A 24609-nucleotide genomic window follows, 5' to 3' on the forward strand; every position below is an offset into this window, starting at 1 on the left:
CGAGGAAAATATTTAAGAAACTAAGCTTTAGGTAAAAAATATTTTTTTCTTATTTTTTTTTAAATTTATTTTTATAGGTTAACAAATCTTTTTTAAATTGCATCTATGTGTATTCACCGCTAGAGGACACCATTTATCTGAATTTAAAAGTTGAAAAAATAAACAAAACTAATCCAATAATTATTATATTGTCTTTGTTTTATATTCTCTTTCTTCTTCTAGATTTCCCCAATCACATCGGGTAATTGAAATGAAACTAAAATAAGTGTGATGGGTGAAAGAAAACGTTTTGGCGGTGCGCCCTTGCGGTTCCAGGCTGGCTCTTGCGCACAGAATCGCGGCCACTAGAGCTCGCGTTGGAGTGAATGAAGATCCGCCTGCGCACGATCGTTTCTGGGCTCCTTTTCTCAGTCGAACGGATCGAGTCCCGAACGGACCCGCTGCCGGAGCGCAGCGCTGGAGTGGGAGGACACCGACACTAACGCTGAAATATGAGAGAACAGAACCGGGGCGCGTGAAGGCGCATGGGAGAGGACTTGCCATGAACTCCTGGCTGTAAAAGGAGAAGAAGAAGAAAAAAAGAGAGCTGGATTTGCTTAAGGGATGATTACTCCAACTCTGGTTCCGGGGGAAGCTGTGCACACCTACCAGTCCCCGCCTGAATGGAGTGATAGACCGAGGGGGTTCTAGATCCAGACCTTCCCTCCAGACTGAGCAGAGCCAGTTTCATTCATGCAGGAGCCTGGAGATCCAGGAGTGAGTCAAGCCAACATGCTGCGACTGAGTCCATCAGCTTTACGTTTGCTGTGGATCCTGTTCATCTGCAACGTTTTCCCGCTTGATGCAGAAGAAAAGCAGTGAGTAGTTTTTCCATCATGTGGGGTTTTTCAGATGTATTTTCTTCACTTTAGAATGATTTTCAAGAATCAGATTCAAGTATGCAAATATGCAAGACATGTTTTTATCTTCAAACAGACCCCTTTTACGTACTTAATAAAAAACTTTTTTTATTGCATTTTAATGCATCCTCCTTTAATCTGCTTGATAGGTTTAAGTTTCTATCATGTGAGCATTTGTTTAAAAACTTGATGCAAAACTGTAAAAAAAAAGGATGTTTTTTTCTGTAGATCTGTCACATGTTGGGTTGTCGAAAAGGTAAAAGTCTTTCATGTTTGGTAGAGCAAAAGGCTTAAACATTAAAACATGTGACTGGCTGATGAAGCCTTCATCTACAAAGAACACAAATCCTTCTCAGGCTCTGAGCGACTCGGCTGGCCAAAAACAATGAGAATCTGAGTACAGTGAGCCATGTGACTCAGAGGAAGACATTCTCCACCTCCTGATTCAAGCTCATCCAAGAGTGGGCTAACCGCTGCAGATCAAACACGGCCAGTTTCCCCTCTCCTCAAACCTTTTTTTCAAGGGATTTTTCTCATAACTCTCACAAGAACTTTAGCTGCCCCTGGCTGCAGCGCTTCAGTGCTGTAATGCCAACCACCTGATCCTGCTCTCATGCATGCAATTGGGTTCGCACTCACGGCTTTGCTTTCATTTACATGATTTCTGGGGCTGTTTTGCACCTATGAAACCTGGAATCAGAGGCAAGTGGCCAAGAACAAAAGCAGTTCATGGAACACACATCACCATAGTGTTGATCCCATTTGTTTATCAGTATTTAATAAAACATTTGAACACAGATTAAAGTTAATATTTAGTTATTTTTTTGGTATTTCTAAAGAAGTCACAATCTACACTCTTTGTTGTTATTAAAACAATGTTATAGAATGGATTAGATTTATGCCGAAAAGAGGAAAAATACAACGTTATGCTGTAATTCTTTAGAAAAGTATCAATTAACTCACAGTGAAGTTGAATTAATTACATTTCTGCAGACAAAAGTACCATAAGAAGCGAACAAAATCAATATTGCTTTCCTGACTACTGGGTCAGCTAGGCCTTTTTTCCACTGAGTGGCACAGACCGCTCCGGTCCGGTTTAGATTGGTCCAGGCGATTCAAAAATCTGGATCGTCACAACACATGCGGTGTGAAGCTAACAACAGCAACAAAGGAGGTCATCCAACAGCTTATTGGCTTTTGGTACTTTGTACACAAAGCATTTAATGTTGTTTGAGAGAATATTTCAGGGGACCAAGTGGAATACAGACGCTTCCTTGGCGCTTTCTTTTGTTGTAATGACCTTCAGCCAAGTTTCTCTGCCCCTACAACCAATGGAGGCCCAAAAATGGTACAGTTCAGTCTCTATTTTATAATGGAAACGTTGAAAATACCAGACCGTACCATACCATACTTTACTGTACCGCTCAGTGGAAACGAGCCACTACTTATATACTCGGGGAAGTATTTATCATTGTTTTCAACAGCAGCAGTACTGGTCTTTGAGATTCTTCCTTCTTGCCACCATCGTTGCAGTCACAAAAAGATCCATGGACAAACTTCAAAGCATTACTTTAACATTTGGGCCATATTATTCTTTAAAAAAGACTATACCAATGTATTGCACATGATAATACCACTAAGTACTAAGTGATTATTCTAGAAATATGTTCTAAGAATTTAAAAATTTACATAAGAAATTATAAACAGTTTGTAGGTGATATAATTTCAAGAATGGGAAAAACCAACACGTGGAGTCCCTCAAGGATCAAAATCGGGCCCCAAATTATTAATTTCATGTGTTTATGATATTCCCTGTGATGGACTGACAATTTGTCTAGCGTGTACCCCGCCTTTGCCCAACAGTAGCTGGGACAGACTCCAGCAAACCTGTGTCCCCAAAAGGGATATACCGGGTGAGGAAGATGGATGAATGGATGGATGGATGGATAAATAAATGTTCCTGGTATTTGTAAAGCCACGGGACACACTGGGCCTGTGACATTCAATCAAAAATTCACTAAACTTGGGTATAAGCATTTAGCCTATCGTGGTCAGATATTGTTTTATGTCCACCACCTGCCATTGGAAGAGGTTTGGCACGAAATGTCAAAGTGGTGCAAATCTCGTGAATCTATCTCCAGACTTTTTTTCTTTCAAAGCTCTATCCTGATATGTGAAAGGCTTGGTGTCATAGAATTCCAGCCGAGCACAAACCAAAATTATTAATTTCTCTTCAATGATCAATTTTCATTTCGCACTTCCGTGATTTAATTGGACGCCATCATCATGTCACTATCAAAATGACTGAGGCTCTGATTGGTCAAAGTTCAACTGGTTTAACTTTCAACACATATTCAAGGCAGAGCGAAAACTGACCTAAAAACTTGCGTAATGACGCATGAATGTGAGAGTTTTGAACGTGGAAGCCTTAAACTTGCATATACGCGCGTTTACATAGATTTTTTTTATCTGCAGCGGTCACTTGAATAAGTGTTTCCAAGCCCGGTGTGAGCGTAGCGTCCGGTGTCATATTCAAATAGTTTTTGCAGATGATACCAATGTTTTCTGCGCAGGAGAGAACCTGTTAGATGTGGTCACAACTGAACTATCGAAACTGAAACCATGGTTTGACAAAAAAAGAATGACTAATAAACAAAACAGATCAAACAGAATTGACTGTGTTTGGTAATGGAAAGATCAACACAAAGGTGAAATTAGGGATGAAGGAGGCAGAGAGGAAGAGTAGATGAGATAAAATTCCTAGCTATTGGCCTTGACCATAAATTAAGTTGGAAAGCGCAAATAAAAAATGTATAGAGATACTAAGCAAGGTTAAATGTTTTTGGAATTATAATACTTGGCATGTATTATTTTGTGCACTTGACCAGCATTTTTATTCTATAAATCAAAATTATGAAAAGTTACAGACATAATACAATGCAAATAATTTAAAAAGCTAAACTCCACGGAACACATAAAAACTGTTTAGGAAGCAGAAGGAGAGTATTTTTTAGGAAAGAAACATAACATCGAACAAGGACTGAACTGGGCATCACTCAGTGCGAAGTATTGTTTGTGCCACTCTGTTTGAATGACTGAGTGTTGTATCCCTGCCTGCCTGAGTCTGATTTAACTTTGTGGACTTTTAGCTGAGCTAAAACACCTGCAGCATTTGGATCCAGCCGTCTGCCTGTTTTGTGACACAATTTTATCAAAGGACGAAACGGTTTGAATTTGTGTCTGTGGGGAAAAGGTTGTGGAATAATATGGAGGAAAAATAAGTAAGAATGTTACACAATTCAAAATGAAAAACTGTAAAATTCTTTTTCAAGCACTTTATCACTTTCTGTTGATCATGTTTAGTTTGTTTTAAAATAACAGGAAATCAACTCAAACTCAAATTTGTGAATGTGCCACAAAGGTAGGCTTTATTTTTTTAGCTGTTTTTTTGTTTTAGGTATTTGAAACCTTTTTTTATCGCTTCTATATGGTTTGTAATTATAAAATAATGTTGTTTGCTTTTCTTACTCAGTGAAAACTGAGTTACTACAAAGGATTTTGGTATTTCTTCTGTTTTTAATGGTGCAGACAGATCATAAAAAAGAGCTTTTCAATGGTTTCCTGTGAAACTGTTAAAAGGCAAGTTTGAGTTTTTTTCTTCGTAAAACTACCGTATTTTCCGGACTATAAGTCGCCCTTTTTTTCATAGTTTGGCAAGGGGTGCGACTTATACTCCGCAGCGACTTATATTAGAAATAAATTGAAATAAATACATTGTTAACCCTCCTGTTATGTTCATTTGTGAGGAACAGAGATGATTTTCCTGGGTCAATTTGATGTATGAGGTATGTTAAGTGACTCAAAGAATCAGCAAACTTTTTTTACAGTAAGATCTTGAAGGCTAACAACATAATATTCTATTTTCCAATGATTTCATAGATTCAGAAATGCAATAAAAATGACAACTGTTTCTACAAATACAGGATGAAAACAGAGTATTAGTTGGCCAATGATGCTTCATGAAAGGAATAAATAAATATGAGAAAGAATTACTGTGAAATTATGAGATAAACAGTCTGCTATGATTGTGTCATATGAGTTTGTGCAAGTTATTATATCTTGGTCTCAGTTTTTGTCAAATAAATTTCCGTCAAAATGCGACTTATAGTCCAGTGCGACTTATCTGTGTTTTTTCTACTTTATAATGCATTTTTGGGCTGGTGCGACTTATACTCTGCAGCGACTTATAGTCCGGAAAATACGGGTACCCTGATTTGTGTTCACATATATATTTGGTTGGTGAAAAAAACATTACCTGTTTTTATCTCAGAGCTTAAATTAAAATCTGACTCTAACTCCATTTTTTAAATTGATCTTATTCGTTAGTTGCTTTGACCAAACTGAATGACTGAATATAAATCATTTAGTTTGTAAATTGTGTATTTTTGACCTCCTGCCATGCTCTCTATTGTTTCCCTCCCTCTTCCTCTTGTCTTCTGTCGTCCTCTCTTTCACGGCACCGGCCACTCTCCGTTTGGATCTTCTGTCAGGGGTTACCTGGTTGCCGCACCCTCTGTTTTTCGAGCAGGCGTTGAGGAGAGCGTGAGCGTGACCCTTTTTAACCCCAAAGCGGAAACACGGGTTCAGGCGCAGCTGTCAGTGAAGGGGCAGACGGTGGCCCACAGCCACAGCTTCGTGTTCGGTAAGGAAAAAACTTCAAACTACATTGACTGCATCCGAGAACTGGACTAAGCACGTGTGAAATCGCCCGTGGAAAATGGTTTACTATTGGCTTCATCCAAATATTCAATTCATTTGCAATTTTTTTAGGATATGGACACAGCCGCAACGTCAGTAAGCAGTTATTGGTCCGTTTGGAGTCGAGATTTCTATGGTAACCATTCTCTCCAATCAGGAGTGAGCTTGTTGGAAGGCCGCACCCACTTGAAAGCAGGCTACACTAAATCTGCAAACCTGCTGCTTTGAACATTGGGACCAGCGGGCTCCACCTACTTTTATTGAGGCATCTGATTGGTCAGTCTCTAACTTGAACCACAGAAAAAAATATCAATAACATGTTAAAGGTGTCGGAGCAAGAATGATTATTCTGACAAATAGAATGACTGAGTAATATTTCTCTATAGAAGTCTGTGGCTACTCTTTACCTGCGGGCACTTCCTGTTAGGAACGCCGGGGGGGAGGGGCCAGTCAGTCCAGTTCCCGTATAAAGTCAATGGGTTACTCACACAGAATACGGGTCTTATCTGCTGTGGTTTGGGTGCTCCTCCCCAACCACTGGATCTACTAGTTCAGCACATGGCTCTCTGTGTGCACAGTTTGACAGCGCCACTAAAGGATGGCGTTAACTTTGCTCAGATCTGCCAAAAAACAAAAACACAATTTAAAATAACTTGCCCGACAACGCAAGTGACAAAGGTTGCAAAAACAAACCCCAAAAAAAGGCCTGATGTGTTTTGTCTCTTGTTGTTTTAGATAAAGGAACCATTAAATTGAAGGTAAGTCTGACAGTGTTTATCACATACCTACGATTCTTCTGTTTCCTTGCAGTTATGGCCACATTCCTCTGGCAGCATGTGCATCAACACTAACATAATTTATAATGCAACATCTGTCTCTGTTCATTCATTGCGAGCACCGTAATGGCCTCTATGTAACACGCAACAGCTGCTGACATGCACGTATGAGCTGCTGCCCCTGAAGACTGCAATAGATCAATCCAGTTTGCACAACATCCTTGCTTGTTGCCTTATATCCAAATCACACCCGAATTTCCCTCCAGAGAGAGCACCGCCTCCTTCTCCTCTTTTATGTCATTGCTTTGTTCCCGCGTTCTCTTTCTTCCTCAGATGATTAAACACACTAAATCAAGAAGTCCTTTTGAATCCCGTGTCATGACACCAGCTTTAAGTCCAATTTTCTGCCTTTGTTTCTGACCCAGCCCTGATCCATCTTGACTCGGCTCTCATGAGCGTTTCTGCCTCCAGGTTCCCTCTGGGTTGAGAGGCCAAGCTCATTTGAAAGTGTGGGGGAACCGCCATCTGACAGAGGGAGGTTACATTTTCCACAACTTCACCACCGTCACCGTGGAGAGCAAGGGCACGGCAGTCTTCATCCAGACCGACAAGCCAATCTACAAGCCCAAACACAAAGGTGCCGGATCACAGTTGGTCAAGAAGATCAATAGAGCAGAGACACTTCAATAAAGTCCTACTCCGATCATCTTCAGATCTATTTTCAGTGGTTATGATTATGCTTTTTTTTTTTCCAAAATAAAAAAAACTTGCCATTTTCTAGGACATAGTTTGCTGAGAGCTCTCTGTTTACACACTCTCCCGCTAGCTAACAGCTCCTCACTTCCCTAACCTAACATTCTCAGTGGAACAAGAATAGCGAGCTATAAAGAAATACTTAAAAATACAGTTTTAAGCTTAATTTTCCTTATGGGAAAAAGGCCACAAGAATATGCTAAAAACACACCAAACATGTTCATCTGAGTGGGTCTTCAAGGATTTATTATCTGGTCTTATTTTGAAAAGATCGAACACAGGATGTTTTTACTTTGGCGATCTTGGCGAGTTAGAATTTAACTCGAAACAGAAAGATAAAGGAAATGCTTGAAATTTGTTTTGGCGTAATTAAGCACGAATAGAAGCTTTTCTGATATAGAAGGTTTTTTTCTATTTTGCACTTCGCAACAGCAATTCTATCATTAAATTTTCCGTCCATCCTTTTAGCCGGATTGTTTTATAAATGACTTTTTCGAAGAAAATTAAATGACAGTGTTACCCAACACACCAGTTTTAAGTCAATTTCTTAAAAAAATGAGAGGATTTTTCAATTTTATCCTGGAACATACATTATGTATTTTTCCAAAACAGTAGTAACAAAATACTCATGTCCAGATGTGATGGTCTGATGGTTGTTTCTTCTTTACATAAAGCAGTCTGAGTGTTAATTTATTTAAAGCATTTTCTTTACTCACCTGATTCCAAGCTATGAATCTGGTCCTAACTTTGAAGTGCAGATTCGTCTGTATTCTAGCTAATCAAGTGGTGTTGACACAAGTTTGGGTTTACACTGTTTGCAATGAAAGGAGTCAAACTTCTGAAGTTGGTTTTGAACTGCAGCTTTTAAAATGTAGTTGCACAGCTTCACGTTTGATGTGGTGGAGGAAGAGTTTCAGGCACTCTGACATATTTGTGGGACAGGACGTGTTTACAGGATTTGTTTCTGCTTTTTTTCCTCAGTGCTCATCAATGTCTACACTGTCACACCAGACTTGAGGCCAGGGAACGAAAAGGTATTTCTGCATTTAAGTCAAAACTGTGGATGTAGAGGATTCAGATACGTATTGAAAAATCAATGTAGTACTGAGAGTAACAGCAGTGTCTGTTAAAAACCAAAGATACAAACAAGATTATAGGTAGGTAAAAAGGTTATAAGATCAATCAAGGGGGTAAATAGTCTGACAAATTTGATCAGTTTTTCTTTCTTCTGTCTCTCAACTGTCTTTGCCTTTTTATGTACTTGTGATGTAAACACACAGACGTCCAATCACAGGCTTGCTTCCACCAAGTCGGGTCAATCCAATTGGCTGAAGGTGAACCAATTGAGGGATAGTCATTTAGGAATATTTTGGTATTCCCGCCACCAAGGCAAATCTCAGTGAAGCTAAAAAATCAGAATTTCATTCACATCACTCATTGCATGATGACGGATATTGTTACCCTACAAGAGGCCCGAACCAAAAATCACCATCTCAGACACTATGTCGTTGTGTAAATTGGAAAAAAATAAATTCTCAATAAAAGGCTCAAAAGAACTATTTTATAAGTGATGGAAACTCTTAGATATATACTTGAAACCGCTACCAGCAGACGCCTAAATCGTCACACTGAGGAGAGGAAGGAACAGAAAAACACATCTACTACTCCTTTATTTGTGTATTACATATGACCATTATTTGTTTTATGAACATGAGTGTAAACATGTTGATGCTCTTCAAAAGACACAAAATGTTCAATAAACTGTTTACACACAATATATAAAAGATACACACCTCTTGTCAAAACTAAACAGGTCTTGCTAAAGGGAAGCCCAATCTTATTATAGGTTGCAGAAAGTTGACATGTTTAGTTTTTCAGTTCTTCCGCTCCTTTTTCTTTTTATTTGTCTATTAACGTGGATATGAAAACAGCTTTTGAGTGTATTCTGGGGCTGTTAGGATGGGAAGCCTCGTCCGCTTGGAGTTCAAAGAAATTTACAGTTTACAGAAGCCCAGTTTGGAGTCATTTCTCCCAGAATGTTTGCAGTGGCTCCAAATATCCAGAATTACTGTGCAGGCAAACAGTCTATTGATGTTTGCTGCTATAAAAGTCTCTCGCAGGTAAATTTACTTTCACAGACAGAGGATTGTGGGAAAGGCAAAGATCTGAAGCTTGAAGCTCTGCTGTTGACTTATTTTCTATTTATTCATGAAACGCTTCTTTTTTTCCTCTCTTGCAGATTGAGGCGTATGTTTTGGTGAGTGAAGATGGGCGGGACCACCCAGGGTTGGCAGAGCCATGTCTGGGATGGGGATGGTGGCAATTTGAGTTCCCAGCCTGCTTTGAGATTACAGAGCAGCAGTCAGGAAAGCTCACCTTGATAGCAGGGTGCTGTTTGAAACGGTGCCTGGATAAACAACATGAAAGGAGCCTCTTCTCTTCCTCTGGCCCTGTTCTACCAGCATTTGTTGTCTCTTTATGCACATCTCTGTTTTTATAACAAATCTGAGTTTTGACTGAACAAGACCTTCTTTTTTAATGCCAAAGAAATTTTAAAAGTAAAATTCAGCAACTTTGCATTGTAATTTAAAAAAAAATTCCCATTATTTAACCAGGAAAGTCCCATTGAGATCTATTGATCTGTTTTCCAAAGGAGTCCGGGCCAAGAGGCAAAAAAATTATACACACCTTACACATTTCATACAAGTTTAAAAAAAACATTAAAATGCTAAAAACAGCTACCGTTGAGTGATTTCCAAGTCCTTCATGATGCCTTCAAACTGAGGCCATGAGCTTTGGGAGCTGAACTTGTCTTTTGTGGAGAATTCCAGCCCATAGGTGCTTTATATTGAAAAGCCATCTTTCCTTTTTCTGTCTGGACACTTGGACAGTAAAGTAGAAAAGTAGATAGAAAAGTCAGTGAGTGTCGACGTCCTAAAGACTCCAATGAAAATGTTTTCTTTGTGGTGTTTTTAACATGTTTTTGTGGCATTTTTCTGATGATTAAGGACGTGTATTATGATAATTAAGCGTAAAATTGTATTTTTGAGAATTCTTTTATTGAAATCACTGTGAATCAGGAAGAGACGAAAAAATGTTGTTTGAGAAAGATCTTAAATGTGACATAGAAAATATGCTGGCCGGTCCACAAGCTGCCTGCTAGCGCAAGAGCATGTAAATGGAGAGCTCTTAGCAATGGGGGGGCGGGGCAGGTTGCTCTGCACCAATGGCCCCGCCCACAACTCAGAGGCCAATTTCTACTGATCTACCACTCTGAAGAAACAATTTCCTGGCTAAAAATAAGAATACAAATTAAAAGACCACTGGGAATGCTTTGAAAATAGATCAAAAGATGATGGCAGAGGGACTTTAAGTGGTTTTGAGGTGTTTTACCAAAATCAAACTCAAAGATTGACAAGCTGATTAAACTGATTAATTTGAGCAAAAGCATGCTTTATGACTTGCTGGAGCTGAAGGAGTTCATTGGAGTCAGTTGTTATAACAAAAACTGATCTTTTAGGATCCAAGAGGATCGAGGATGATCCAGTGGAAGAACCTTAAACCTGTCTGCTGCGGTGAGCTTCGTAATATTTTCAAAACAGTCTGCAAGTCGATCTAATATTAAACCACAGCCTAAGTTTTGCAAATCTATTCCTCTGTTTTGTTTTTAGTAAATTACTGAGATCACTGTCCACTTCCAGTCTGAGGATGTGAACTAGATGTTTTTGCTCCTTCAGGACTTGTGAACATGAGTTTCCCTCTGTCGGACCAGCCTGTTTTTGGGGAGTGGTTGGTGTTTGTAGAGGTGCATGGCCACACTTACAACAAGTCCTTCCAAGTGCAGAAATACGGTGAGAACCAGAAGCAATGCAAGCGCTAAATGTCCCACCAACTACAAATAAAAGAAAATCGAATGTTCTATACTTTTGAAGTTGAAGTTGTAATATTGTTTAAAGGCATGTAGTCTTTTATATTTAAATATATATCAAATAATTCTAGGTAAAGGTGTAATTCATTACCAAAGAACCATTCAGGTTCTTTAAATGTTCTTGATCAGGGAAGAATCCAACTGTTTTTCCATGAAATCAAAAGCCAAACTAGCCTCTCTGAGCTAATTTTTTTTAATATTTGAAAACCTATATTTTGTTTTTATTCATGGTTATTTTGAGGAAACATCTTAACACAGTTGAAAAACTGAAGACAGGATGACACGTGGAGTTTATGCTGCAGTCACAACTGCCCTTACGGGGCGCATACTGGCTGTCTCCGGGTAAAAAACTGCTGACTGCTGCTGAAGGAACCCGTTAAGGTTGTTCCTATATGATAAGGGCACACTCCTTGCACGCCCGGTTGCGTTTTCCGTTCACACCGCCTTCGGCAACACGCGTTTAAGCCAATTTCCGATCAACGGTATGACGACTAAGGCTTTGTGGCTTTCTCCAAGGAAGGCATATAACTGTTGATTCCTCCACAGTGATGCCAAAGTTCGAGTTGGTCGTCGACCCACCCCGGTACATCCGTGATCTAAACCTCTGCGAGCTGGCCAGCGTCACAGCTAAGTAGGTCGACCCTCCGCTCCTGCAGCATCTTTTTTTCAGAAAGCTGTGATGCGTCTTCATGAACCCCTGGAACGACGTCACCGTTAAACTCCATCGTCCTGATGCCTTGCAGGTATACCTTTGGGAAGCCAGTGACAGGTAAGCTGACCGTGAACATGACGGTGAATGGCGTCGGCTACTACCGCCATGAGATGGGGCATCCTGTCATCAAAGCTATGGAGGTCAGTTGCTTCTTTAAATGCTTGCATGTCTATGCAAACATATTGGAAAGTTTTTGGCTGAAACCAAAGAAGTTTATTGTTGGATTCCCACGTAGTCTTTTTGTGGAAAAATATGTTAAAATATTATATTCAAAATAAATTTTACTGCAATTTTTAACATGCATCTTTATGGCTGATAATAAATGTAATATTTTATACTTTACTTTGATGTCTGTCTTGTGTTAAATATCAAACACATTGTTTGACTGGCATACTTGCTGACAGACGAAGCGTGATTCTGCTTCTTCTGTCTGCAGATCAGAGGCTCTGCGAATTTCAGCCTGTGTGTCAAAGAGATGATGCCGGTGGATGTGGCTGACCACTTCAGGGGGACGGTTAGCATCTGGGCGTCTGTGACCAGCGTGGACGGAAGCAGGCAAACCACGTTTGATGATTCAACACCTGTTCACAAGCAGCTCATCGACATCAAGTACTCCAAGGAGACACGGAAACAGTTCAAACCCGGGCTTCCCTATAAAGGAAAGGTCAGACTAAAACAGTTTGGGAAAATAAACATGTCTGGGTAATTTTTTTTCTTTTTTTTTTTTTAAAGAGACATCTGTGACATTCATCTGCTGATGCTTTAGCTCTGTTTTTCTTAACACAACACACTGCCGGATAACTAGACATTCCAAGAATTTCTGAAACTTTACTGGAGAGGAAAACCTTCGGCAGTCAGCCTCCTCTTTTTGGGAACAGACTTACCTTTTAAGTTTAGGATTCACAATTTGCATCTTTGAAGCTAAAAAATAGCCCTAATTTTGATGGAGTTCAGAGTTAAGGAAGGCATGTTTGGTCTGAAGCCATTTAGGATTATATGCAAACAAACTTTAAACCACTTCCAAATAAATTGTGTGGAAGATGAATCCCACTTCCTCTACCAGTCGCTCTCCTGACCTTTTTTAAAGTAAAAAAAATGCCTCTGTCACAAAAACAATTTTTTAACTGTTCATAGTCTCTAAACTCTCTGGTAAACCGTCATTAGTGTGGTTTTCGATCTAAATTTGATATGAAAGTTTCTAAAGAGTTTTTAGCTTTGACCTTTCTGGTTTGAAACAAACATAACAAGACCTATGACACACAATTGTCACTGGAATACATTTTTGGAATAGTTTAGTGCGTTTTTAGCCATTTTTCACATAGTTTTGACTGTTTTTGGATTAATATGATAATTGATCTTTGTTTTAAAATATGAAACACTGTTTGATCTAAGATTTTGTGATTTTTGCATTAAAAAAATGACAGAATTTCTCCAAATTGGGTTCGTGGAATACGACACCACTCAAAACCTTTTAGTTGAATCTGTTGCTCCTTTAAAACTAAGAAATCTGGCTTTGTGAGATTATATGGACTAAATTGAATAACAGTATCACATTTTACGAAGCTCTATCTGTCAATCAGTTTGACCTTTTCTTATTTTTTCCTTTGTCTACTTTCTTTCCTTTTGTTTTTCTGATAACCCCACAGGTTGATGTCACTTATCCGGATGGGAGCCCAGCTGATGGGGTGAAGGTGCGCATCAAAGCAGAGCTCAGTCCAAGAGACGACATCTACACCAGTGAACTGGTGTCCAAAGATGGCCAAGTCAGCTTTGAGATTCCCTCCATCCCCACAGCTGCCCAGTATGTCTGGCTTGAGGTTAGTGGAGGGGTTATTCATGATAAACCACATGCAGCAAAGTCAAAAAGTAAATGACAAATCTGCATTTCAACAGACCAAGGTGACATCCATAGATGACAGAACGGTGGGAGACCAATATTTACCAAATTACCTTTCCATAACTAGTTGGTATTCTCCAAGTATGTGTCACATCCAGATCCAAAGCCCCAGCAAACTTCTAAAGGTTTGACATTTGATCATTAAGAAACACGTCACAAGCTATAAAGATTTTCTGATCAAGCTCACAAAAAGTGTTTGTCGGTTTGTGCAGGTTGGCCAAGAGGCTGAAGTGGCCCTGAAATCCACTTGTCCCTGTAATTTCACTTTGCACTATGAAGTGGCGTCCCGGGGTAACATCGTCCTGTCTGGGAAACAACAAGCAAACGCGACGGCTACACGCAGAGAAAAACGGGCCACGGTCACCTTTGATAAGAACACTCACGCCACTCAAAGCCCGCCATCTTCATCAGGTAGCGTTTCCTGTGACCACTTCAACCATTTTTGACGCTTTGCTTCATAGCAAGAAAAAATAAATAAACAAAGGTAAAAAAATAAAAAAGCAGGTTTTGATTAAAAGAGACTATTTTTTCCCCCATATTTTTAATTCTTTAGGTAAGGGATTCAGAGAACATCTTCAACATCTTCTGATCAAAACAGCCGTGAGGAATTGGAATTGGAAAACATTTACTGACTTTGAATTGTTTCTCATAGAGTCAATGATCTTTACAGACCCACTCTGATGAAGAATTTGTTTTTTTTGGGTGATGGAAGAGCAATACTAAGAAAATTAAGCTTTAAATTGAATGTATTGAGTATTTCTTTATTCAAATCATTGTGAATCAGGAGCAAACGAAAAAATCCAGTTTGAAAAGATTGTATTTGTGACAGAAAATGCACTGGGGGGGCCACAAGCTCTCTGCTCCTTTCTGCAACGGGGAGGGGAAGGGGGGCGGGGCTGCTCATTGCCAACATTCCCTCCCACAACTCAGAGTCGAATTTCTAATGAACTCCTGCCGCTCTGCAGAAACTATGTTCTAGAAAACGACCCAGGTTTTTGGATTTGGGGCTAAAAACGGCACAATTATAATAAAAGGCCACTGAGAACGCTTTGAAGATGGATCAATAGAGGATCGGAGAGGAGCTTTAGCTGCTTATTTGCTTATAAAGATGACATTTTGACAAAAAAAAAAATCTTGATTGAAAATGTGTCACTCCAGTGTTTCTCCTGTGCTCTCCCTCTACCAGATCCTGCAGGTTCATCCTCACAGGACGAAATGGACATCTGCGTGTCTTATCTGCGTTTCCCTGTCAGTAACTCCATGGCGCCCACCAGCCGTCTGCTGGTCTACTATGTGAGGGAAAATGGCGAAGGTGTCACAGACAGTCAACAGCTTTCCGTCCAGCCAGAGTTTGAGAACCAGGTCTGTTGTTTTGTTATTCAATAAAACACCCAGAAACAGATGTTCAAGTCTTTGCTTTATTTTGAAACTTTGAGTAAACATCGGCGAATGAAGCGAGATTTATGAATTAAAATAGGTAAATCTGGAGGGAGGGAGGCAGGGCGGGAGGGCTGCGAATCCCTGCGCCGGCCATGACAGCCTGTAAACATCTGTGCCGGCCTGAGAGTGCCCCCCAGTTCCTGCCTGACTTTAGGTGGAGTTAACTCCCTGAACTATTTACAGCTCTCTGGTATGCCCCTACAACGCAGTGAATATGTGTGCGATGAGGTGGGGGGTTGTGCGGGCAAGATGAGGCAGCGACCACGCAGGCTGGAGGGAGATAAGTGGGGTCATGACAGGAGAGGATGACAGGTTACAGAATGGTGAAAGGAGGGCAGCGGAACAAATTAATGGGGCTAATTTGTGGCTGTGAGCTGCTGAAAAACAGCACTGGTGTGTGAAAGTGACTGTTGGCCTCCCACTCTCCTTGAAAGGCCTCGCTTTTCTGCTCTCTCGCTGTGGTTTTTCCTTTCATTTGTCACTCAAACGCTCCACAATCTTGGACACAAGTGTATCATTTCAAATGAGTTTAGGGCAGGGGTGCCAACTCACATTCACAGTGCAGTGAAGTAAAGTCACGGGCAAAACTCAAAAACAACTGAAAAATTAACTGACACTAATATGTAATGTTTGACCTTTTCACATAGTGTCTTCTTAGGTTATTTTCTTTCGCTGCAGCCACGTTAGCTCCGCCCACAAGACAAACAGGTCTGTCCTTTATGTTCTTGAACAGATAATCTGCCTCCCACCTGTCTATAAAAGCTCCTGTTGTCCATCTTTTGTTATGCCAGGGTGAAATCTATTTGCTTGCCGGTTTTGACTACTCTCCAACATACTAGCAAAGCATTGTGGGATTTGTAGTATTAGCGGTACAGTATATACCAAGGGGCCAGCTTCAATGCACATTTGATGTGATTTCAAGGGGCCAATCATAATTACACTGCGGGCCAAATCTGGCCTGAGTTTGGCACATGTGTTTTAGGTTTTCTTTGCCGCGGTTGCAGGTGTCCGTTTCCCTTTCCAATAACGAGTCCGTGCCGGGGGACCCGGTGACTCTGCGTGTTCGGGGCGACAGGGGCTCCTGCGTTTGTGTCTTAACTGTTGACAAGAGTCTCTACCTGTTAAAGCCTGACTTTCCACTGACTCCTGACAAGGTTGGCATCCTCCATCATTCATCCTGGATGAACTTTACCCAACAGGTTGTAATGTTCGTCCTTTGGGTTCATTTTGTGGTGCAGGTCTTCAGAGAGTTGGCAGAGTTTGACGTCTCCGACGTGTTTGGCGGCCCTAAAGACGACGCCCACTTCTGGTGGCCGGGTCTGTCATCCAGGAGGCGCAGGCGCTCCTCCGTGTTTCCGTGGCACTGGGACTTCACTAAGGATGCACGCTTCGCTTTCACTGTGAGGGTGCGCTCCCGTGTTGGCAGAACCTGCCCTGGTGGTTGTTTTATTTCTCATTTAACACCAAACACAGGAAACGGGGCTGGTGGTGATGACAGATATGGTGAGCCTGAACCACCGGCAGAGTGGAGGAATGTACACAGATGAGGCTGTACCTGCCTTTCAGCCGCACACCTCCACCTCCGTGGCTGCCGTCAACCCCCGCCCCTCAAACAGGCAAGAGATTTTTTAGAATCATTACCGGTTTGGGATTTGAGGCCCACTGAAATGCAGAGGCTGCAGCTGGTGAACAGAGCTGCTTAAATCTTCTGCTACTCTTTTGTTGTTTTTTGCTTCTTACATCTATTCAAATCGAATATTTATTTACTTAGCAAGCATTTAACATTTATTTACTTGGTTAATAAACAAAGCCCTTTACAATAAAAAAAAAACCTTCACTGTCCTTTAACCCACCCTCCTTTAACACATACATCCCATGACCCCACACACGAGGAATAAAAGAAACTAATCAAGATAACTTCAAAGTACCACTCCTATCATCTTTTGATCTATTTTTAAAGTGTTCCCAGTAGACCTTTAACATAAGTATTTGGTCGCCTACAAACAAATAAGATTTCTGTCTCTCACAGACCTGTAACTTCTTCGGTAGAGGATCCTCTGTCCTCCACTCGTTGCATGTATTAATGGTACCTGTTTGAACTGGTTATCTATAGAAAATACACCTGTCCACAACCTCCAACAGTCACACTCCAAACTCTTGAGTTGAACTTTGTTATTGACCAAATACTTATTTTCCACCATAATTTACAAATAAATTATTTAAAAATCAGACAACGTGATTTTTCTGGACATTTTTTTCTCATTTTGTCTCTCATAGTTGAGGAATACCTATGATGAAAATTACAGGCCTCTCTCATGTTTTTAAGTTTAGCGGCTGGGTAGCTCGGTTGGTAAGGTGGGAAGCTACCACGCAGGAAACCAGGGTTCGATTCCCGGAGGGGAATGAGCAATGGTACTGGGGGCAATTACCATATCAATGGCGAGCAGTTAACATCACCCAGTGAGGGTCCTTAGGCAATACCCTTAACGCTACTGCCTCCCGAGCGCGGTTTCGGCTGCAGCTCACCACTCCCCAAGGGGATGGGTCAAATGCAGAGAAAGAAATTCCCTTCGTGGGATAAAATACAGTGTATAAAAAAAAAAAAAGTGGGGGAACTTGCTCAAATGGTTGCTGACTGAATACTTTTTTGCTCCACTGTTTGTCATCAGAAAGTCTGCCACAAGAAATTGTTAAAAACATCAAAAACACACAAATTTCAATTGGAATGAGTTTAAAAAGACAACAACATGCAAATCAGAATACTTCGATGTTTGTTTTTCTCACTAGGATTCACTTCCCTACAGTTGCATTTCTTTATTTTTAACTCAAATTACTATAAACACGTTCCGTTTTTGTGTATTTGCTTGAATGTTGTTCTGTTCAGTGACAAATGGAGGAAGAACACACTTTTAAAATAAACAAATATATATTTTGTGCTAAACTACAAGTTATGTGCATTTCTGTGCTTGGATTCAAATATATTTATTGCCAAAAGTTGTGATAAAAGTCCTAAACGTTTAACACATGGAGGCAGGTGAAGGATTTCACATGACTTTTTAATGATCACAGGTTTTTTATTTTTTCTGTTGTAGAGCAGAGAGACAAAGGCGCACGTTCTTCCCGGAGACGTGGGTGTGGCACTGCCTCAATGTCAGGTATTTACATCTGTTGTAAAGCCTTTTCGCTCTCCGGTCTGTTTGTGCATGAAGCTCTGTCCAGATACCTCAGTGTGATTTAGTTACATTCCTAAAACTTTCACTGCAAGCAATGATAAATTGATGGAAGAAAGTAGGAAAGTATTTTATTTGGGTAATGAAAAAAGCCCAAAATACTTTGAAGAGTACGCTATAGATAAACAATAATAAAAGTGAGTCTTGAAGAGGGATAGAAATGGAAGAAAAGTCTTAAGTATGAGGCTAAAATGTCAATGTGAGATGGCAAACATAAAATCTGATTTTCTATCACTTGACATCATCCAGCTTTTCACATTTTCTTTGTAAAATATTCTTTTACTTTCTGGAGCTCCCTGTTTTTGAGCCAATGGATGTATTTTATCCATACATTTCCATATGTCTGATTCCTTTTGATGGGATTTCAGCTCAACTTCCTGTGCAGTGGAGGGCTGGGATTTTTCTGAAAGGGTCAGTTAAAGTGAATCATGGGCAGGTATGATCAAATGGAAGGGTGTGATTCCGTTTTCCAGGTTTCTCATGGTGTGTGATTCGTTGCCAAGAGCAGCGTGCATGCGAGCGCACACACCAGCAATGACTTCAGGCTTGTTCGGTCGGACTCTCACGCCCACCTGTTGTGTGTTAAACCAGTGCAGGTGTTGGCGACATAAAAACGGATGTATCCGATCAAAACCAGTTTTTCTGAAAGCCATCGTTTATTTTTATTTTTGTCTAACAGCTCGGAGACGGGAGAGGCTGAGCTGCAGTTGGACGTGCCCGACTCCATCACCACATGGGTGACGGAAGCTGTCGGCCTTTCTGAAAAGAAGGGTCTGGGTGTAGCAGAGAGGGTGGAGCTTCGCACCTTCAAACCCTTCTTTGTTGACTTCACGCTGCCCTACAGCTTAATCAGAGGCGAGCAGACCAAAGTTCCCCTCACCGTCTACAACTACATGCCCACCTGCGCTGAGGTAAGAGGTCCGCAGCGAGGAGACAACGCATCTGCGGCTTTCACTCACAAGCCATCTGCTGAGCATGAAGCTAGCATCACGCCAATTTAAAGACCTACTGCGATGAAAACCATGTTATTTGGTGTTGTTAACATAATCTCTGAGCATTTTTCTGGTGACAGACGACAAATATTAAGAAAAATAAGCTTAAAATTGCATTTCTGAGTATTTCTTGATTTAAATGAATCAGAAGCAGAAGGAAAAAAATGCAGTTTAAAAAAGAGCTTATGACGTAGAAAATACAATGGGCGGGGCCATAAGCTACGTCCTCTGAGCGCTCAGCAGCAGGAAGGGGAACGGGTGGCGGGGTGAACGCACAGCTCAGAGGCGATTTTTGCATAACCATAATTAAAAGACCACTAGGACGTTTTGAAATTAGATAATCGAAATGGGGCTTTAGGAAGCTACATATGAGCTGGACTTCCCTTCATGGTCTTAAAAAATTAACTCTCGCACAGACTGATAAAGTGCTATCTTACTTTTTATGCATTTTCCCTCAATTCTACACATAGCTTTTACACATTTACATTACCAAAATAAACTTTTTATCTTTAATAATTTGACTGTTTAGCAGAAGATTCCACAGCAAAGCAAATTGCAGTGGGTTTGATGTTGGTTTGGTCAAGAGGCCGTTTCGTTGCTCGTGTGAAACCAGCTGCCTGAAGCACCTGCGGCGCAAACTGTTCGTCGTGATGCGTCGAATCCACGGCATGTGAGCAGAAGCAACATGCAGACTCTTTTCCAGAGAAGACACAGTCATTAAAAACCAAAAAAAATTAAAAATACAAATTTAGAGAAAAAAAACAAACAAACTTGCACGTAATTTGCGATATAAACTTCTGAACCTGTAAATTAATCAATCTTATTATTTAGATAATAAAGCTCCTATTAAAAGGTACATCTACAGCGATGTCAACTGAAGTCAGTGTTTGAGTCGGTGTTGAGTTGCACTTCAGCTGTTCAATCCTCCTAAAACTGAGACTCGTCTCGAGTTAACTTGTATTTGTTAACCAGTATTTTTTTTACCTTTATTTCCAACTTTAAAACCTCAGCTCGAACCGACAAGCAAAGTCATGTTTTTTATGGTTTATTTGAAGTACAATTCTGTCAGAATAAATGCAGAAACTGCAAACTGGTGCCCTCCTCTGGTTGGATGATGTCTGAAGAAAGAACAACCATGAAAGTGGAAATTATGGCTGTGGCACGAAAATAGAAAAATCCCCAAAGGCGTAAGGGGACACTTCAAATTTTCAAATTCTATATGTAAAACAAAAGTCTACCATCTGTAAAGAAGGGGATGCATGATGAACACATCCAGGCAAAGCTGTGGCAGTATTCCAAGGTGAAAATAAAAAACCCACAATGGAAGCGTGTTGTAAAAATGTTCATACCTTGGAAGTGAGAGTTTGGTGGAAGACTTTTAATGGAAAAGCTACAGGTTAGAGAGACTTTTCTAAGCAGCGTTTGTGATGATATGAGATATTTATTTGTTTGCTAAGTGTGATAAATATTCTCATGAAGTGTCAGGTCAGCCTGAAGGGTGCTGAGGGAGTACAAAATCCAAAGGAAGCACAGGTTTGAGATGTCCTGATCTGATATCACTGAGGACTGTTTCACTTTGAAGAACCCTCCAAGATCTGTTCTGGCCTTAAATGGGTCCATCCTGCAGTCCACACAGATGACATCGTGATGTTTACAGATGAGCATTTTAAATTGTCTGTGCGTGTGCTGCCCTGATCTCGCGTTTGGTGAATATGCAAACCAGAATAGACCTTCCTTTGATGTCTACCCCAGCAACATGTGATTTCTATATCTCCTGCTCTGGTATTTATGACTCATGGCGTGCGAATAAAGTTCAGTTTAAAAACAGTTTTTGCATTACAAAGTCCTGCAAACATTGGATGATGGGTAGTTAATCCTTCAGGGAGCCTGAAAGGCATGAGTCAGGCAGCATGGAAAATTCACCCCAACTTTAAGAGTTTTGAGGAAACGCTCTACACGCAGGAAGGCGAGCTGTGCACACATGACCTCATTACAGCCTGTCAACAGAGATCAATTCCCTCTGATTGGTTTCATCCTTTCCTTTTCCTCTCCCAGGTTCATGTGAAAGTGTCCGTTCCAAAGGGCGTCAAGTTTATTGGTCATCCTGGAAAGCACCACATTGCTAGAAAGAAGTGTGTTAGTTCTGGAGAAGCGACTCCCACATCCATCGTTTTGTCTTTTGCTGAACTGGGATCTGTTGACATCACAGGTATTTACCAGTGCTTTCAAACTAAAAGTGTCTGTCGCTTAAAGAGAATGTTTTAAATTCCTTTAAGCATCTGCTTGTGTACTGAGGGATGGCAATTGATGGGCAAAACAACGCTGCTCGTCACCATCTAAGGTGTTGTGGATCTAATTCCATGTTTACTTCAGGACTGGGTTCAGTTGATCATGAAAATACCATCAAGTGGTTTGGCTCTTTTTAACAGTTATCTCAGTACAGGTCCTGTCAGAGTGATGATTCTCAAAAAAGGCAAAGCTTTTAACTTAAAGGCCAAAAATTTTAGCTTTGTGTGATCCACTCACCCACCCAGGTTACCGATTATTCCCCCCAGGGTCCCTCGTAAGGAAGCAATGCAGGCCAGCAGTGGGGGAGTAACCATAGCTGAGCTGTGCCACTCAGTGGCATGTTGATGAGCTTGCAGGTCACTGGCAGTCAATGGGGCCCCCCATGGCCCCACTCAAAATTCCCTGGCCCCTTGTTTCCCTCTCACTACACACTCACAAAGAAAGCCCATTGGCACAGAGCCACATTTTCAATGTGGTCCTCAGCAAGAGAACGGGGTGTCCCTCTGCTGATTTGTGCAGTGAGCACAAAAGGTTAGGGCCCATTTGTGTATTTATATACATAACCGTCTTATCCCGTAAACCCAACAGGTGAATAATCCCAGCTGACACTCGGGTTACACCCTGAACAGCTTGCCAGTTCATAGCTGGACCACACAGACACAAACAAAAAGACTCTTCCCTTGGAAGACTTAGTGTTTTTAGGCTGTGGGAGTAACTCGGATGGAGAAACTCCCTGGACATGAACCATAACCTCCATGGTTAGCTGTGAGTACAAACAAATATCTTATTAGCTTATCTCATGGGTGCAGCTCATATAACATTAGTGTCTCTGTAAGCAAAACATCAAAATATGGAGATATGATTTGTTTTTTATTTTCACTGAATCCACGTTTTCACAAGTGGGGGAGTGATTTTATCTTCTTCTTCTTGGGATGCATTAGTCATTTGCATGCTTTTTCACAAACCTAAACCCCAGCCTATTAATCATTTTACCTGATGAACTGCTGGTTTACCTGGAGATGGTGTAAAAAAATGCCATCACTGACCAGTTTCTAGACCAGGCTGTTCCAGTTCTAATAATAAAATTACAATCAAAGTCACATAATTTAACTTAGTTTTGAGCATTTATGATAGTGTCACATATGATATGAAAGAGTCAGTGCCGAAGAGTTGGTTGATTGGGAATTTGCAGAGCCACAAAACTGTTTACACAATGTTGTTATTTCTGACTTTTGCAATAAAACTCTTAATTTTTTAAGAAGACCTTCCAGGCCAGGAAATATCTGGACACTTATCAGGTAGAAGTGTTCATTGTTGTTCCCATTCAAATGCTTTTTCTTGACCCATTTTCTTGGGATTGATTGGCCAATGTTGGTACTAACTGTTGGCATGTTGCTGCTAGCCTTTTTGTGATTTCTTTGTGATTGACTGTTACTTGCTTTGCGTGTCAGAAATACCAGGTTTAAATCCTAGACAAGCCCCATTTGTTACCAATCAAAACTCTAGTTCACGAATAAAGTTGGACGGCTCGCAACAAGTTTAGACCAACCATTAGCGAAATTGGGAAAATTTAGAAAAAAAAAGAGACACGACAACATATTTGGAAAAGACCCACATAAAGATTAATAATGTACTTTTCAAGAACTGCAACTCTTCACCCATTCCCATGGCATGGACTTTTCCCTCTTTTATCCACGCTGGCATCTGCTGCCTGGTGAAAGCCTCTCCATCAGCTGATCAACCTCAGCTGTTCCACCCCTCAGCTGGTCAAATAGCTTAAAAATAAAATAAAAACAAAGAATAAAACCAGAAGAATGTTATACTTCTGGGACTCCAAAATACTCCCAATGCACTTAAATACAAGTTGCAATCATTTCTGGTATTTTGTCCCTCTGGTGTTATTGTTTAAACATTTAATTGGCATAAAAAGATTGTGCGAAATGGTGGAGTTGAAAGTATAAAGGCTGTTTTTCTTCTGTGCTACCCTGACAGCCCGAGCCATCGCCTACAGTTCTCCAAGTTGCTGTTCAGATGGATTCCTTATTGGCAAAGTAGGAAATGATATGGAGGAAAGAAGGATTCCAACCGGTTTGGACTATGTTCGCAGGACTGTCTTGGTGGAGGTTAGAGGGTGGACATTTGTCACCATCACTTAGTAGAAAATAACATTGATATTCATGCGTTTTGAAACATATTGAGCAATTTTTATCTGGCACATGACTCACTATCTCCCCTTTGCTACAGCCAGAAGGCCTGCCAAGAGAATACACTTACAGTGTCTTCTTCTGCCCCAATGGTCAGTACAAACACCGCGTACATGTCTGACATACTCTTTCACGAAGCACTAGCAAGCCTTAAACTAATCAAAACACTTTGTCTTTGTATTGTTTTCAGAGAGAATTCACATTTCCACCCCTAACAAATATGAATATCAGTATGTCAAAAAACCAACCAAGATGTACCAGTTCCCGGTGGCAGTGAAGACCCACAACAATGCCCACTTTGCCCTCTCTGCCAGTCCCCATGACAGTGCAGAGATGCTTGAGATTGTACTCGGTGGTAGACAGAACACTCGCTCCTGGATTTCTCTGGGCAAGATGGGTGAGCCATTGGCCTCCGCCCACACACCGGGTATCCTGTCCTGGGATGAGTTCCGCAGTTTCTGGATAAGCTGGAAGGATGGTCTAGTTCAGGTGAGAGGGCAGTAAAACTTTATAGCACTGTACAGATAGTAACATTTGTAACTGTTTGGCTATTGAATCTATGTTCTCACACAAAGAAAAGCCAGTAAAAATCACTAATCAGCTTATGTGTGTAAAAATGGCGCCACTTTTATTGGTGTGACGCCCTGTTAGGTTAAACTTAACAAGCTGATGTCATGGAGGACACTGGGTGAATGGTTGTAAAACTCTGTATAAGAAAGAAAGTGTGCTCT

At 40.7% G+C, this 24609-nt stretch overlaps 1 protein-coding gene across 1 annotated transcript in view; it reads left to right on the forward strand.

Annotated features, from left to right (window-relative positions):
- Positions 1-299: 299 nt before the first annotated feature.
- The window catches only part of cpamd8 (C3 and PZP like, alpha-2-macroglobulin domain containing 8), a 49306-nt gene continuing 24996 nt past the window's right edge, over positions 300-24609 (forward strand). The window contains exons 1-24 of the mRNA XM_023954556.1: positions 300-857; positions 5450-5601; positions 6393-6415; positions 6905-7070; positions 8168-8220; positions 9426-9443; positions 10707-10761; positions 10924-11037; positions 11661-11745; positions 11858-11966; positions 12263-12490; positions 13473-13643; positions 13720-13848; positions 13936-14134; positions 14910-15085; positions 16168-16317; positions 16402-16563; positions 16637-16779; positions 18256-18318; positions 19073-19304; positions 21441-21594; positions 23667-23797; positions 23919-23970; positions 24069-24367. Coding sequence (XP_023810324.1) covers positions 733-857; positions 5450-5601; positions 6393-6415; positions 6905-7070; positions 8168-8220; positions 9426-9443; positions 10707-10761; positions 10924-11037; positions 11661-11745; positions 11858-11966; positions 12263-12490; positions 13473-13643; positions 13720-13848; positions 13936-14134; positions 14910-15085; positions 16168-16317; positions 16402-16563; positions 16637-16779; positions 18256-18318; positions 19073-19304; positions 21441-21594; positions 23667-23797; positions 23919-23970; positions 24069-24367 — 3189 coding nt within the window. The 5' untranslated portion in view covers positions 300-732. The remainder of the gene's footprint in view (positions 858-5449; positions 5602-6392; positions 6416-6904; positions 7071-8167; positions 8221-9425; positions 9444-10706; positions 10762-10923; positions 11038-11660; positions 11746-11857; positions 11967-12262; positions 12491-13472; positions 13644-13719; positions 13849-13935; positions 14135-14909; positions 15086-16167; positions 16318-16401; positions 16564-16636; positions 16780-18255; positions 18319-19072; positions 19305-21440; positions 21595-23666; positions 23798-23918; positions 23971-24068; positions 24368-24609) is intronic.

Source organism: Oryzias latipes, chromosome 4, assembly GCF_002234675.1.
Source record: "Oryzias latipes chromosome 4, ASM223467v1".
In the NCBI taxonomy this organism is placed as follows: Eukaryota; Metazoa; Chordata; class Actinopteri; order Beloniformes; family Adrianichthyidae; genus Oryzias; species Oryzias latipes.